At 39.4% G+C, this 17,040-nt stretch overlaps 1 protein-coding gene across 2 annotated transcripts in view; it reads right to left on the reverse strand.

Annotated features, from left to right (window-relative positions):
* KLHL29 (kelch like family member 29) overlaps window positions 1–17,040 on the reverse strand; it is a 445,288-nt gene that overhangs the window by 79,784 nt on the left and 348,464 nt on the right. For both annotated transcript variants that reach the window (XM_087716963.1, XM_087716962.1), the window contains 2 exons: window positions 7,516–7,715; window positions 2,568–2,827 (listed from right to left, as the gene is read on the reverse strand). In XM_087716963.1, the coding sequence (XP_087573089.1) occupies window positions 2,568–2,827; window positions 7,516–7,715 (460 nt within the window). The remainder of the gene's footprint in view (window positions 1–2,567; window positions 2,828–7,515; window positions 7,716–17,040) is intronic.

Consider the following 17,040-nt stretch of genomic DNA (forward strand, 5'->3'; position numbering starts at 1 on the left):
TTTGGTTCAGAAGATGCTACTGATGCTGAATGGCCCATGGAGCAAAATAAATAAACTAATCAGAATTATAAACCATGATTTCTTGACGACAAGCAGTGGTCAGCTCCATCGCCAACGGAGCCCGAGAATGAACAAAAGCTTCATCCCTGGTTATGACCTTCTGCTTTCATTTTTCCAGAAACATACCTTTGATAGGATTTTCATTCAATTTACCATCACAGCATGTAAAGCAAGATTCATAGATTATAGCCAAGTCCTGCTTATTTTTTCTTTATCCAGGTCAGCTTCAAAATATGAAATGTTAATCTAGGTCAGTGATGGCTAATCTTTTTCTAAAGTGTGCCAAAATTGTGTGTGTGCACACTATTGCGTGCGTAGACATGCCCACCCACCTGCACACATAATCCCACCTGTGCATGTGCGTGCAAAATCCCCCGCACCCCCCCATGTATGGGGGAGTTTTCGCCCTCCCCAAGCTACAGAGACTTTCCTGAAGCCTGGGGAGGGCGAAAAACGGCCCAACGGAAAGTTCGGTAATGAACTTTTGGTTGGCCCATTGGGCCTCTTTTTTGCCCTCCTCAGGCTCCTGAGGCTTTCCTGAATCTTGGGGAAGGCGAAAATGGCCTCCCCCGGCCCTCAGGAAGGCCGAAAATCAGCTGGTCGACGCATGCATGAATGCGCGAGCTGAGGGATGCCGTGCCGGCAAATATGGTTCCACGTGTCACCTGTGGCACACGTGCCATAGGTTCACCATCATGGATCTAGGTTAATAAACCTGAGATTTAGTAATTAGTGGAAACAAAAGCAAGAACTGGTCTCCTTTAGGCCATTCAGAAACAGAGAATAATACACAAGATTGGAATTTGTTTCACATTATTACTAAGGCAGGAGAACACTACTAGTTGGGTAGCACAGTACTCTTTCTTTGAATATTGTTGACGCAAAATTAACCATATGCTGAAGTCTTGCCTCATGCAGGACACTCTTCATTTTAGGTCCATCCTCTTTCCATTTTTTATCCAGATTTCTGACCTGTTGCCCTTTGTATTGAGCGTAATTTAATGTCTTTCAGTATTCCTTTGGCAGTACAACAACTTCTGAAATGTATCGGACTATTTTAGATTGCCAGTAATTTCAAATGTACTTCCTGTATACTTTCCATTTTATACCAGTGCCCAGAACATTTTGAATAATGGGATGACCTTGTTAAGTCTTTTGGGTATTTTAATTAGCCTACATCTACATTTTGCTGATCTCCACTCTAAGAAAGTTTGGGAGGCTATAAAACCAGTTTTGGTTGCAATGGATATCGTAGTATTTATGGGGATTATTTGATTAAATCCTGGAGTAAAAAAAAGTTTAGGAGATATTGGACAAAACATATATGTTTGTTCAGCAAAAATAGATAATTACTTCCCACCCTGCCGAGAGTTAAATCTTATTTAAAAACACTGGCATAAATCCAAACATATAAATACCCTGCAATATCTTTGGAATAATTTCAGTTATTCCAGATTCTCCATTGTTTTGGACTCTATTAAATTATTGTACAAAATTAATCCTTTCCTTCTGACCTGAGAGTTTAATTTAACAATATTTGTATTGTTAAACTCCTGAAACCCATAAGCAGAAACTAAGCCCCATTGGGAGGGGTGACTTATTGCAAACTCTTTTTGTGCTTCTGATATTAAATCTTTGTCCATATTAAATAGACAACCAATTTTGAAACTGACTTATAAAATATATTTGTTTATGTGAGTGAAGTAAGAATGGTTGAGCACCGTAATTTATAGGGTGAAGCTATGGAATAAGGTATTTGCTTAGTTTGATTGTAATTCCAAAATACTATGATTCTACTTTATCATAGTGCTTCTAAGTGTTAAAATTTGCTAAATTCTAAAAAGTGTAATTTTGCCCTGATGAAATATTATGAGACAACAAGGAATACAAACCAGTTATGTATAAGGAACATGCCATAGAGACATCTTATAAATGTCAGACACAATAACAATATCACCTCGGCCACAACTTAATTGAGCTGAACTTATAGGAAAAGCAAATGAAGAGATTACTTGATCACTGAGTCAATTCTTATACCTTAGATAGATAATGTATGAAGTTAGTTCAGTATAAATCTTAATCAGTTAAGATAACTGGTAAATTTATGTGCTGCTCTTGTAATTCTTCTAGCCCAACGACCACATTTTATTATTAGGATTCTCAGAACCAGGGCAGAATTTATAACCTTTTATCTGAATTTTTATCTCAATTAAGATCAACTGCTAGCAAAGTAACTATCCCGAGAAAATTGCCCTAATAAATATTTACTGACATTTGCACATCTATTTTTTGTGTTGTTCTGGCAACAAATATGAGTCTTTAATTTTAATCAGATACAGCAATCAGATGATGAAACCGAATACTTGTTACACCCATTTGCATTTTTCTTTGCTCTCATCTAGCAACCTTTAGATTTGAAAAGGAAGCAAGTAACATTTGATGTAAAAGTACTTTATTGAAAAATAAAAGGAAGAGCAGGAATCTCATAAACTCTGCTATATCCTTACCTGTGCTCTGATGGAGGGATCTTTTTTAATCCACTTTATCATTGTTTCGTAAACCAGTTCTTCTGTTTTTGTGTTTAGGCTGTCATTTGACATATAGGAAATGACGTCATCCTTTGAGATATTAAGTATCTCCTCTTGATTTGCCACTTCTGGGAAAATCTGCAGGGCGTAGGCCTTCGCCATATTGTAGAGTTCACTGCACTGCATTGCTTCAGCCATGGCTAATATTCCTAAGCAATTGCTAGCAGTCAACTGTTTTTCTAAAAAGAACATAAGAAACAAAAGGTATAGGACAGGTCTTCCATTTTCTTGACCAATATTATTACATGCTACAGGTCACAAATGTATACCATGATGATGATTTTTATTCATTGTACATCAGAGGTGGGTTGCCAATTACTTTACTACTGATTCAGGTATGCAATGCTTCTGCGCATGCGCAGAAGCGTCCGGGGGGGGGGGCGGAGCCTCCCAACGCCGCTACTACCAATTTGGCCGATCTGGGCTGAACCGGCAGCAACCCACCTCTGTTATACATGTAGCCTGTCTGTCATTTCTTGTTCTGATTGTCATAAATAACAATAACACTTAGACTTATATACCGCTTCACAGCACTTTCTAAGCAGTTTACAGAGTCATCATATTGCCCCCAACAATCTGGGTCTTCATTTTACCAGCCTCAAAAGGATGGAAGGCTGAGTCAACCTTGAGCGGGTGAGGATTGAATTCCTGGCAGTGAGCTGAATTAGCCTGCAATACAGCATTCTAACCACTGCGCCACCATGGCTCATGCCATTTGAATGCCATCTGGAATCTCAAAGGGTGATTGGAGATGAAGGATAAATACCAGCCTCTAACAAATATGCAGAATAAGGGTAATAATATAAATTCAAAATGAGCCCAGCATATCTTAAATATTATGGTCCAAGAAATCAGAGAAGTTGGTGCAGTTAAGGATATTACTTCCTCCACCTACCCAGCTTGCACTGCAGTAGTGACTTTGCAGTTGTTTCCCAATTAAAACTCAAGATTTTGGGATTAAACAATTCTTGAAATTAATTGCATAAATAATTGTAAATCCTCAGAAAAAGATTAAAATAAGTAAATCCTCAAGAAAGAAACCTCAAAAAAGATTAAGATAAACTCTTAGTAAAAGATCCTCCGGGAGCCTTAAGAGTGTCACCCCAGAGGAAATTTTTTTTGAAAGTAAAGATATTTCAAAGGGAAGTCAAAATAATCTGAATCCTATATTGATCAGGGTAAAGATCTACTTTTATTTGGGGGGAAAAAAATCCTATTTGGTGATGGTATGTGTGGGGAATCTCTTATGAGAAAGGCATTTTTCAGTGGAAAGGCATTTTTCAGTGGAAAGGCATTTTTCAGTGGAAAGGCATTTTTCAGTGGAAAGGCATTTTTCAGTGGAAAGGCATTTTTCAGTGGAAAGGCATTTTTCAGTGGAAAGGCATTTTTCAGTGGAAAATCAAAAATATTTACTTTTACATCAAGGATTTATCTTTATTTATGTAGTTCCTTGGGTCAATTAGAAATCACCAAACATGCAGTTTCCTGTAATTTAAGGTAAAATGTGCCCTCAAAACTACTTGGTAGGAGACTAACCAAGTGTATCCAAGGTGAGGTGATTAAATGACTGACAGCTGCAGTTATGTTCTCCAGAAAGCTTGGTCCTTAACCAGTTGGGCAAAGTTGTCTAAGGATATCACAGCCACAAAATCTGAATAAATGAATAACTATGTTTTTGTACAATGTACATCAGTGGTAGTCAACCTGGTCCCTACCGCCCACTAGTGGGCATTCCAGCTTTCATGGTGGGTGGTAGGGGTTTGCTGGAACTCTGCTTTGTAAATTTTATAAAGTAGAGTTACTGCCCTACTTTATAAATCACCATTACTGTGGAACCGGTGGGCGGTTAGAAAATTTTACTACTAACAGAGATACAAAAGTGGGCAGTAGGTATAAAAAGGTTGACTACCCCTGATGTACATTGATGACTTTTGAACTAGTCTTGCTTGACACATGTACTACTAAAATTCTCCTGTTGGTTGTAACCTTCAACTAATCCAAATGGTGCATCATAGCGTTCCAACATTTCTGAATCAAGGTACCTCATATTTGCTAACTTAAAGAACATGTACATCTGTGACCCTTTACTCCTGTGTAAATGAAATTTAAAGGATCTTCACACCAGTTGCATTGCTAAATTTGTGGCTGCCGCAGCACTGCCACATTCCCATAGCCAGCCTGTGATTATAATTTTGGATCCTCCCTGCCAGCTTCTCACAGGCAAAATCAACAGAGAAGGAAGTCAGAAACCATTCCCACTGTTTGTTAGGGGTTTTTTTTTTTTGGCCTGGCTGTGATCATTCTGTTGATCTGTTGAGATAAGTAAATATATCTGAAGCCGTGACTCAACAGGTCATGGGGTTGTCTAGTTTGTCTCTAATACTTATGCTATCATATTAGCAAAATAAGTTTCATTTGGAGCTTTTTGTGCACACAGCACTGAGAAAGATTTTTGGGATGGTAATTCAGGCATAACATTTAGAAAGTAACTTAATAGTCTTCATGTTTGCTAATGATTTTTAAGGGTTAAAATTATTTTGAAATCTATATCAGTCTTATAATAACAGGACTCAGTTCTCTTGAATAATTCTTACTATCAAAGGATAAAGGGGACATATAATGCTTCCAATTTCTGAAGCATTGGCTTTAGAACAATATAAAAACTCACTCTTAAGTTTCTTTTGTTTTACTACTTCTTTAACCTGTCTGCTTACTAATGATTAAGCTTTATATCAGCATTGTTCATTCTGATTAATGATAGTCCAGGTATAGATTTTAAAAACATCCCATCACCCAGGATTTAAAATTAACAGGTTGTTTAAACTGAAATGTTTTAGTCTTTATGGCAGCCAATGCTAGTGCCAATATATATAATGCTTCATCATGTTCAGACAGGTGGAAGGAATACATATAGACAGGTTGAGACTTCATCACTCACTAACAATCTGCTAACCATGATTAAGGTATCTCAAAAACCACATCTTCACTAATCCAAAAATATGCAAATGAAAGGGCACATGGTGCCAAGTCAGGATTCGGGCATGGCTTAACATCATGAGCTAATCCAGCTCTAAAGATTTGTTAAGCATGGCTTATAACATATGGCACCCTGCAAATCCATCCAACTATGCTTTATTCAGAGCATTTTGATAAAAAATGTAGCGTAACATGATATGAAACTCAAGATTCTCCAATCTGAATGGCTGACAAGCAGAGGTATAATTGCAGCTGTGATAGTCCACAAGCAGCAATATAATTTCATCATTCTTCTTCCTTCTTCATCAATGAAGACAGTAGATAGAATTATAAATTCTGCTGCATTCATTGATTCCTATTCAGATCATGTTCTTTCTTACCCCTTCAAAACCTTGAGGTGCTGTATTCAGCTGTCCAATATTGCAAGTTTTCATGGGAAAGCACTGTATTTAGAAATCATATTACATTTCCCCCCCCTGTGTATCTGTTTATTTTATTTCCAAAATAATAATAATAAAAACACATTAAAAATCACCCACAAGACAGCAAGGAAAATAGAGAACTGCTCTAAATATTCTCTTCAATCTTTAGGTTACTTAAAGCCATCTAAAAGAAAATGGAAGAGGAGAGGAAGAGGAATACAAATTCAAATAGAAAATTAATCCCTAAGCCAATTTGCTTCTGTAACATAGTGAGGAGACCTAACTAGTTTTTCCATTAGTGTCTCTCAGAAGAACACTGGAAATAGTGCTTTAAAGTGATGCAATGCTTATAATAAAATGAAAAATGACTCCAGCTAAAATGCTTTTCTCTAAACTTTTCATAGAGCAAATATTCTACGACCTGTTTCTGCAACTCAATCCAGCAAGGGCTATAAATCAAAACAAGCAATTATATTTTATGAATTCTCCAAATGAGAATGCAAGCCTCTAAGTTCCTCATATATAATGAAACTTGCAGCCAAGTCTCCCAATTGCATAACTATAACACAGTTCACTGAATTCAAATATTAAGCATTGGAAAAGAAAAGTTTCACATTGATTTAGTGGAAATAAATATATTGTGTTATAATAGCTGAATCTTTAGAGATAATGTGTACAGATATATTTGTGGGCTATTATAAAATCTATAGAATCTATTAGAACATGCTGGAGCACAGTTATTAAATCTGCACTAGGGCGGCAAATACCATGAGATATCCATCTTTAAACTCTATGAATAAAATCTGGACCAAACAAATGCAATGAAATCAGAAAGCACAAATGCCTTAAGGTGGGCATTAGCAAACCGAAGTCTCACCTCATGAGACTTCCAGATCAGCCTTTTGGCAACTAGGGTGGCTGTAATGATGTAATGGGCTGTTGGGTCGTTTTTCGCCCTCCCCAGGCTTCAGGAAAGCCTCTGGAGTCTAGGTAGGGCGAAAGCTCCCCCCACGCGGGGTGGGGTGCAGGGGAGATTTCACATACGTAGGTGGAGCAGAACTGGGAAATGATTAAAGCCCCCAAAACGAAGAGCAAGCTTTCTTGCCTTTGCCATAACCTTGGCAAGTAAATTGGGAAAGGATGTGACAGGAGTGTTGGATTCCATTTTGTTTGTCCTTTTTTTTCTTTTTTCTTTTACTTTTTGCCCCCCCCCCCCCCCCCAAGTTCAAGTGGGTGGAGTGAGGAATCACAGTTTCAAAGCTCTTTTTAAATCCAGAGTTATTCTGAATTAAGATAAAAAGTTTGCCGGAATATATGAATGGTTTCCATTTGCCTTCCATTTGAAGGCATTTCTAAGGGCAATTCTAGAGCTCTATGCTTCTTGGATAGCCAGCTACAGAATGTAAAATGCTACAGTTCATATATATAAGCTGAAAGGCAAAACAGAAGGAAATAGCATCGATACTTACCTAGAAAAGAGACACAGACTTTGCAGAATGTATGAAACTGGAATTTGCTGGCAGCCTCGAGAAGAGTTTTGGCGTTGGCGGAATCTATTACTAAGGAACCTGTATAAACAAATTCCAGCAGCAGTTCCAGAACATCCGCTGTGAGATTTGATAATTCCAGCTCCAGCTTCTCGCTGCTTCGGCTACTGTCCCGGGGTGACCTAGCAACAGCAGACAACGAAATTCTTACAGGACATTAACTTTCCCCCAACGGTTGTCACTTACTGATGCCCAGAAAATCATATTATAAATTCACTGACATAGACTCTTCTTGTTTTTGTTTAAGAATAAAAAAAATACTGTATCTTAAAGAACAGATGAACTCAAAAGGGTTTTTATTACTGGATCTGAAAGAGAAAAAACTGCACACTCAAAAAAAAATCAGTTTATTGCTACTCTGCATATTCATGCAAAAAAATCGCAAACCAACGAAATGAACAAAAATTAAGAACAAAATCAGCCAACATTAATGAAAATATGGAATAGGATTAAATTTCAAAGGGAAGCAATACATTTTTATGTTTACAGTTCGCATCTCTCCATCATTGAATAACAAAACCAAGCAGGAGAAAAATAAACCCTGCTTTGTAAATGAACACCTTATCTCTTTTTTTTGTTCCCAGGAGCTGCATCCTTCATAAAATACATGGAATTATATCTCCAAATAGAAAGTAAATGGCAAAATGGAGCTTAAAAATTCTTCGTATTCTCAAGGCTGCAGGCAATTTGAAAATAATCTGCACATTTGGTATCGACACATTGGTTGACCCTAAAAATATATTGTTCCCTTTAAGGCGCTTAAAAAAAAATAGAGGAAGGAAGGAGACCCCTCATGGTATTGCTTTGAAAACTAAATACAAGACGAGATAGACAGACAAAATGGTTAGAGCAAAGGAGGGACGGGGGTAGAACAACGACCAGCTCTGCCACAGCCAGCCAGCAGCCATCCTCTCGAAGTCTCATGACTGTGGCCTACCGCTTTTTCCTGCGTAAAGTGCTGAACAATTGGGTGATCAAAATAGCGCCTGCATTTCAAGTGTGCATTAGTGCTTGTGAACTTATCAGACAAAAAATAGATACACGGGGAGGGTGTTGGGGTGTTGGGGGGGGGGGAAAGGGCCCAGTTCCTAACGGCTGGCACATGGATATAGCTGCTGCAAAATGCTAAAGTTGGGTTATACCTGAAAGACAAAACAAAATAAAAAGCATTTGGTAATATCGAGAAAAGGGGAGGAAAGTCTGTTAGCGTAGGAAAGCAAATGCCTTTTAAATGGTTAGCGCCATCAGCACCTTCTCACAGAAACCTTAATTGGTTTTAATGTGGGTTCAAGTCCGGGTACTCTGCCATTGAAACCTGTGTCGGAATTAACACCAACATTTGTATCAGCTTTCAGCAGCTGTCACATCTTCCAATGATTACAACGTTATTTATTTTATTATTTTTATAAATAATTCAAGACGGCGAACATACCTAATATTCCTTCCTCCTCCTATTTTCTCCCACAACAACAACCTTGTGAGGCGAATTCGTGTGTGAGAGAGAATGGCTGGGTCAGAGGTGGGTTGCAAATCCCGGCGCTACCGGTTAGCTCGTTCAGGCAGGTGGGCGGAGCCTTTCACTGCCGCCACTACCGGTTTGCCCGATCTGGGCCGAACCGGGAGCAACCCACCTCTTGGCTGGCCCAAATCACCTAGCTGGCTTCCATGCCTAAGGCAGGACTAGAACTTGTAATTGGTTGGTATTTAGCCTGGTGCCTTAACTAATAGATCTGAAGCACATTACTATGATTCCTATTTAAGACAACTCTGCTCTGATGCTACCAAATTTTTTAATACCTCAACTTGAGAATATAGTGTATGCCTCAGCAATTTTGGTATCTTTACAGTATGGTTGCATTTTACCTGGGTAAAAGTTTACAAATTTTCCTATGAAATATTGTAAGTTTTATACAGAAAACAAAAAAGAGAATGGTACACTTGGGCACTGCACGTAGCTCACAACTGCCTTAAATGCCTCAATTATTTTGTTGTTTCAGTTTGTACAAAAGACTCTTTCATCTCCCTATGTGCCTTTTTCTCACTAATACCACATTGTTATTGATGAGGATGTGCTTACTCATTCCATCATCCATTGCATCTATGCTGATGAAAACAGCAACAAGGACAATAGCTAGTAGTTAAATATGTTAAGGTAAGGCAGCATTTTTTCTACTTGCTTAACGGGAAAATCATGGATGGAAAAAAACCTCACTTTTTGCAAAAGCCAGAGAAAATGCAAGGTAGAATGTGAATCTGGGCGAGAGTATTTCTGTCCATGCTTTTGTCACAAGTTGCTAACGTTTATATGTTAATTGTATCAATAGTTCTGCAAGTGATTAATTATACTCAGTTCTCTCTGGTGACAAAGGAAGGTAAATGCATCCAGAAACCTGTGAATAGCTTTTACCACTATTAGATTTTTTTTTTTTAAAAAACAAACCCAATATTTGAGACAACTCCAAATTGTTATTTCTCTCTGGAATAATTTTGCGATGATGTCGTCTCTTCATAATATACCAAGCAATAAATGGCTGTTCCAATTGATTAAGCACCAAAACAAAGCTAAGGTGTTTAATCAATCACAAAAGCTGCTCATGGAGAGCATAATACCCAGCAGAGATTTATTGATCTAACATGACTTGCCAGAAATGGAAAAGAAAATTATATCATTTTCTTCTTCTGGTGACAGCTTAATATTGGCAAGACGAGGCAACAGAACTGCTGTGTGGCCCACAGATCAGGGTATATTGCATGACAAGAAAGTTCTTGACCCAATCAACAAAACAAATTACATTAAAACAAGCACATTCAAAAAAACGAGCAAACACACAGAGAACAAATATGGCTTCCATGAAGATGGACAGCCTTGGATAAAGTTAAGAGGATCACGGTTTCTATGAGAGAAGCAAAAGGATATGAACCCACCCAAAACAATGGACTGAGTAGATTAACTTCTATAAGTAGACAAACACCATCTCCCAATCCCACTAAAACGTATCAATAAAGGAAGGTATTTGTAGAAATGAGGCGTCCTTGGTACCCTCTGAGCGTGGCTGTTTTCTTGAAGATGTTTCAGTACCCAGACTTGGTAACACTATCAGTGCTCTCTCAACAACTTTAGCACTGATGACGCTACTTCATTTGAGTAATGAAACATCTGTGACAAGACAACCAAGCTCAGAAATCACCAAGGACCCCCCACTAAAACCTATCTGGTAAACTGCAACAAGCAAGGACTGATTAATTAGAATCAACGGCTGTTCCCTCTCTCATGCCAAGGCAAGAGATCTGTTCTTCCAAGGCTGCTCATATTATTTTGGGAACAAAGGCAAAAAAGCAAAAACAAAACCCTCGCAAGGGTTTCCCTTTTCCATCCACTGCACAAGAAGCTGTTTCATTCTGCTTAATGGAAGGATCTATCCTGAAAGTAAAAAAAAAAAAAATGAGGACAAAATAAACATTGGATACAATAGGGCAGTGTTTCTCAACCTTGGCAACTTGAAGATGTCCGGACTTCAACTCCCAGAATTCCCCAGCCAGCATTCGCTGGCTGGGGAATTCTGGGAATTGAAGTCCGGACATCTTCAAGTTGCCAAGGTTGAGAAACACTGCAATAGGGACATTGAAATGGCCTCCAACTTCCCTCAGATAGGTGTGAGATCTTGCTGGACGGCTCAGGAAGCTCAGCTTCCCTTCTTTGGGTGAATTGAGGCAAATATATAAATTTTCATGATCTGCATTGCATTTAATTGTTGTAGGATCTTCCAACAGTTCCCTAACCCACTTTAGTGCATATAATGGATAGCAATAGATGGAGTTTTCACTAAATAACACACTGGGTTCAAGGAGAATATATGTTTCCCCCACGTTGAAAACATCACTTTCTGGCCACAATTTTTGAATCAATTTAGCCAGCTTTTGCCTAAACACTTTCTCTCTCACATACATATACAACCCAACAGTCTTTGTTAGAAACAAACAAAGATGACATTTCTTATTGCTTAAAAGGGCTTCTGTCCCTATAAATCAGGGTTCTCCAAACTTGGCAACTTTAAGACTTGTGGACTTCAAGCCCGCAAGTCGTAAAGTTGCCAAGTTTGGAGATGCCTGCCATAAAACAAGAATGTGCAATGTATTTCAGACTGAAATCTGCACCCGAATAGCATACCAAGACCCATGTTGCTTACAGTAATGGTATTGGATCTGGGTACTTGAGAGACCGCCTGCTGCCAATTACCTCCCAAAGACCCATTAGATCTCAAAGGGTTGGCCTCCTCCGGGTGCCATCTACCAGCCAATGCCACCTGGCTATTACCCGGGGGAGGGCCTTCTCTGTGGCAGCTCCGGCCCTCTGGAATGAACTCCCCGCAGGGATTTGGACCCTCACCTCTCTCCAGGCCTTCCGAAAAGTTGTCAAAACCTGGCTTTGCTGGCAGGCCTGGGGGTGATGAGTTCCCTCCCCTCTCAACATGTATGGTTGTGCGACTGTTGTTTACTTTTACTATTTGTATTTTGTTTTTTTATGTTCCCCTTTTCCCCCCTTGAATTGTTCGCCGCCCTGAGTCTTCCCAGAGAAGGGCGGCATACAAATAATAAAATTCGATTAGATTCGACAGTAGCAACTGACCAAGGCAGGACACCTTTATGAAGCTAGGGAAGAAAATAAACATATAACATGGTTTCATTTTATTTGAGTTAAATAAAATAGAAGTTATGTAGGTCAGGGTGGAATTGTGGAGTCTCCAGTACCCTCAGAGAGCACCGCTGATCCCACAATTAAATGCAGTTAATATAATTGTTCCCCATGTCCTTTAATGATGCTCTCCTTCTGCCAAATTAAAACTACAGTTTGGCGACAAATTCTGGTGCAAAAGGGACTAGGTTAGGGTTATAGCTGTCTTTCCTTGACTCTCTGCGATTGCCTCTGAGACTGCAGCAGGAAAATACTGCTGAAACAACCAAAGGCTGCAGTTGCTGAGATTACAGGTAGTCCTCGACTTACAACAGTTCACTTAGTGACCATTTGAAGTTACATCACTGAAAAAAAGTGATTTATGGCCATTTTTCACACTTATGACCCCAGCCCCAGCCCCATGGTCCCGTGATCAAAATTCAGATGCTTGGCAACTGACTCATATTTATGACGGTTGCAGTGTCCCGGGGGGGTCATGTGATCAATCACATTTTGCGACCTTCTGACAAGCAAAGTCAATGGGGAAACGGGATTCACTTAACAACCGTGTCACCAACTTAACAGCTGCGGTGACAATGCCAGCTGACGACCCCCCCTGGGGAAGGGCCTTCTCTGTAGCTGCTCCAGCCCTGTGGAACGATCTACCCGCAGAGATCCGGACCCTTCCCACTCTCTCAGCCTTCCGAAAAGCCACTAAAACCTGGCTGTTCCGGCAGGCCTGGGGCTGTTGACCCCATGAACGAGGTCCAGCCCCACCTAGGTTGAGTGTATGGTGTGTTGCTTTTAAATCTGTTTCCTCTTTCCCTATATTTTAACTTTTTATTTTTACTCTTGTACTTTGTAAGCCGCCCGGAGTCCTACGGGATTGGGCGGCATATAAATTTATTAAATTACAATTACAATTCACTTAACAAATGTGGTCAAGAAAAGTCGTAAAATGGGGCAAAACTCACTTAGCAACAGAAATTTTGGGTTCAGTTGTGGTTGTAAGTTGAGGACTACCTGTAATCATATTTAAAGAGGGGAAAGTTGCCTTAGCAACTAAGTATTTCTATGGAAAGGAGTAAATTGGGTTGTGCACTTTGTGTATACAGTAAATTGGAAAACCCAAAAAAGAGAGAAGGGAATTAAAACTTTCTGGTGGTATATATGAGACTACACCTGAAATGCTTTGTGTAGGACAAAGTGTCAAAATGTGCACTTGTACAATTTTATGTATTACTGGAGGTTGGCTAGAATTCATTTTAGAAATCAGTAAATACTTAAAATTGTATGGTATATTAGTTTTTTCCCCCCTTCTCCCTGAAAGTTTAAATAGAATGATGTCATTTATTGGCCCGGTAATCACTGCTCACATTATAAAGGTCAAACATTTCACACTATGGCAGGAAATCAATAACTTCCCCCAACAATTCAAGGGGGGATTTTTTTTGTTGCTTTCAAAGAATAATGTCTAATAATTAATGATTTTTGTCCTTTTTTTTATCAGCCTGGCATTGGAGAATGGATGCACTGAAGAGTTGGTCAGGCCTTATAAAGATATTAGGGAGTCAATCAGAACTGCACTCGACGTATAGCAGGGGACAACCAATTTGCTCAAATTAGTATTAAAGGAGGAAGTGAGCTTTTTAACATCTAGCTTTTATGAGGTTTATCAGTGAATTATTCAAGAATTAAGACATATAGAGCTTATAAGGGCCAAACCAGCAAGAACCTGTCAGAACCTGCTGAATTTCACCCGTGGTCTATTTCTACACACAGTATGCACACGCGCACACCTCCTCATCAAAACATTTCACTGAAATTGTTTAGTTAAGGCATTATTTTATGGTATTAGGGCATAAGGTTCCTTCAAACTCAATGCTGCTTCTAGAAATTTTAGTTTATTGACAGGATTTGTACACAGCCTCCATCTACCCCCACAGGGCTAAGCTTCATAGATCTCATTACACCTGCTAACCATATTTATTTTGGCTGATTAACCATCTGATTGTATTTTGAAGGCTGGCAATATTCTTTTTTCAACTCACATTACATATGGAAAGCTATCTATACATATTATAGACAGCTGTCTGCTCTCTAGTTACTTTCCTGAGTTACATTAACAAGTCAAAACAAACTCAGGTTTGTTTGAAGCCATATGCCAGAAGAAGTGGTATGACTACAGTAATGAGAGATACAGTAATGAGAGATTCAGAACAATTGTTTCAGCTTTTTTCTATCTGAGGAATGTAACAGCACTCCCTCCAGAGGCTGTTTCAAACTTATTGTTAAAATTATTGTTTTGTTGCTAGCAAATTCTTTTGACTGAAAGTTCCATGAAGCTTTGTTTGTCTTGGAAATTATTAGCTGGAGTCTATTATCTATATCTGTTATCTATTAAAATCTGTTTACAGTGGGTGAGAACACTATTTTAAATATCCCAACCTGTTTTATTTCAAGTTGGTTAACAAGCCAGCTCTGACAAGAATTAAGCACTGAACCGAATCAATTTTAATAGGAGTGAAATAGTAAAAATTCTTCTGAGATTGGTTTGATTGGTCTGGCATTTACACCAGACAAGCTATATTTATAAAAAGCTGAGGATAATTACAAGAATTTGGGTTGGGTTATTTACTATTGCTTTTAAAGACAATAGTTCCAATTCTATGCCTCAGGAGTTGGCTTCAAACACTGCCAGAAGCCATTGTTCGTTTAACTTTAGTAAATGATTGTGGCTCACTGGAGACTTTAAAAAAAAGACTGGACAGCCACTTATCTGGAATGGTATAGGACTGTCATGGCGAACCTATTGCATGCGACCCCGAAGTCGCATGTGGAGCTATGTCACCTGGCAAGCGTGCATTGCCCGTTCCTCTTCTGGGTTTCTGCTGCGTATGCGCGTGTGACGATCAGCTGGACTTTGTGTATGAGACAATGGAAGAAACTGGAAGAACTGGTCTTCTATTTTCCAGTGTGAGCATGCACACCAGCCAGCTGATTGGTGTGTGCGCATGCATGGCAGTAACTGAAAGACTTTCTAGGCTGCGCAACGGAAACCAGCAGCTCATTTTCCAGCACGTACATGGCCCTTGGGAAGCTCCTTTTCCTGGCTGCGGCCCAGGCGCCGGCACGTTCACGAAATGCTCCCTTTTTGGCACTCAGTGCCAAAAAGGTTCGCCATCACTGGTATAGGATCTCCTGCTTGAGCAGAGGGTTGGAAAACAAGACCTCCAAGGTCCCTTCCAACTCTGTTATTCTGGGTAGGTTCGTATAACATATTAAGTCAGAATCAAGTAAGCAGATAATGGTTCAGTGTACTGTGGAAACTCAATCCATCTCAGTGGTGGGTTCCAGATTCCGTTCCAACTGGTATGGTTGGAACGGCCATGGAGTTACCCACATGTACGCGCTTACAGTCTAGCGTCAAATGACGCTTCCGCAAGCCTCCATGTTGCTCCAGCTGTTCTGCAAAGCGTTGCGCAGGAGCTGTATGGGCCATGCGCGTGCATGTAAGCACCAGCAGCATAAAGCACTGGTAAGTAGTGCAGGCGGGTGGGCCCTCTGGAGCACCGTACTGGAACGGTATCCGGCGCTCCAGGCAGGATCCGGTACGCCCCTACCGGGGCGTACCGCTGCAACCCACTATTGCAAAGGACTCTACATTGTTTACTGTTGTGGAAAAATCAAAGTCCCCTCATTAAAAAAAAAATCTTACACAAAAGTTAGTATCCACACTGCAATTCCCCTTAAGTTTTCTATTTTTGGGCTGCCAAAGAGTCCATTTTTCACAACTACCAAAAATGTCTCTGCTTAACTGAAATAAATCCCATAATTTAGGATTATAGCAAGTGAGCTAATCAGAAATGTTTTTGGATTTCTACCAGGTATTAAGACATTCTGATTTTAGCACAAAAATCACCCATCCAAGCTTTGATGGCATTTGCTATTACTTCCGAGTCAAAGGCCTCTGAATAAGACTCTTGCTAATTCCATTGCTTTTGCTGCAAGCGCCATTAACAGGCTCCATTTTGTTCCTGAAATATGCCCGAGGGTGGTTGTGATATACCTATTAAAATTTTCTATTTATTCAATTACATGTTATAGAAGTATAACGGTCCTTTCAGTATTTATGACTGTTTTATAATAGTTTCAGAAACTTATCTTGTAAACTTTACACATCTTTTTAGTTATTTTCAATTCTGCAGATGGATGCATTTACTGCCTCAGGATATGAGGATTTACCAGATCTATTTCAGCTTACTGGAAGGATGAATCTTTTGGCCTATGTTTACATTTGCTCGGTTTTGAGAAAATATCTTTCATTGGTGCAAATCCATGGATTCTGCGTCAGTAAATTACTCACCATAGTCACTGTCACTCTGTGGAGCCAAATCTGGCTTGATGAGAAATGCTGTGAGATAAACTTAAGCAAATTTAATGCTATAGTTGCTGAGCAAGTATGCTGAACTACAGATCTGCTATTCGGCTGTAACTTTTGGGTTGGGTGGAGGGGGGGGGGATACAATCTTAAAAGCACAGCTTAAAATAAGAGTGAGCCAGTTGTCCTTGGAACAAAATGTTCCTTAACAGGCTTGCCTTTCTTGGAAAACTTACTGATTAGGCTTCTTTAGAATCTGTTTCTAGAGGAACAAAGACAATGGACCGAAGAATAATTGTTGGCCCAAATACATCTGAAAGCATCACCAGAGCCAGCCTGTCTACTACACTACATAATAGCTCAGTTGGTTACTGAATTAAACAAAAAAATATAC

The sequence above is a fragment of the Thamnophis sirtalis genome, unplaced genomic scaffold (genome assembly GCF_051295495.1).
Source record: "Thamnophis sirtalis isolate CommonGarterSnake01/CBP01778 unplaced genomic scaffold, rThaSir2_p1.2 scaffold_5, whole genome shotgun sequence".
Taxonomy (NCBI): Eukaryota; Metazoa; Chordata; class Lepidosauria; order Squamata; family Natricidae; genus Thamnophis; species Thamnophis sirtalis.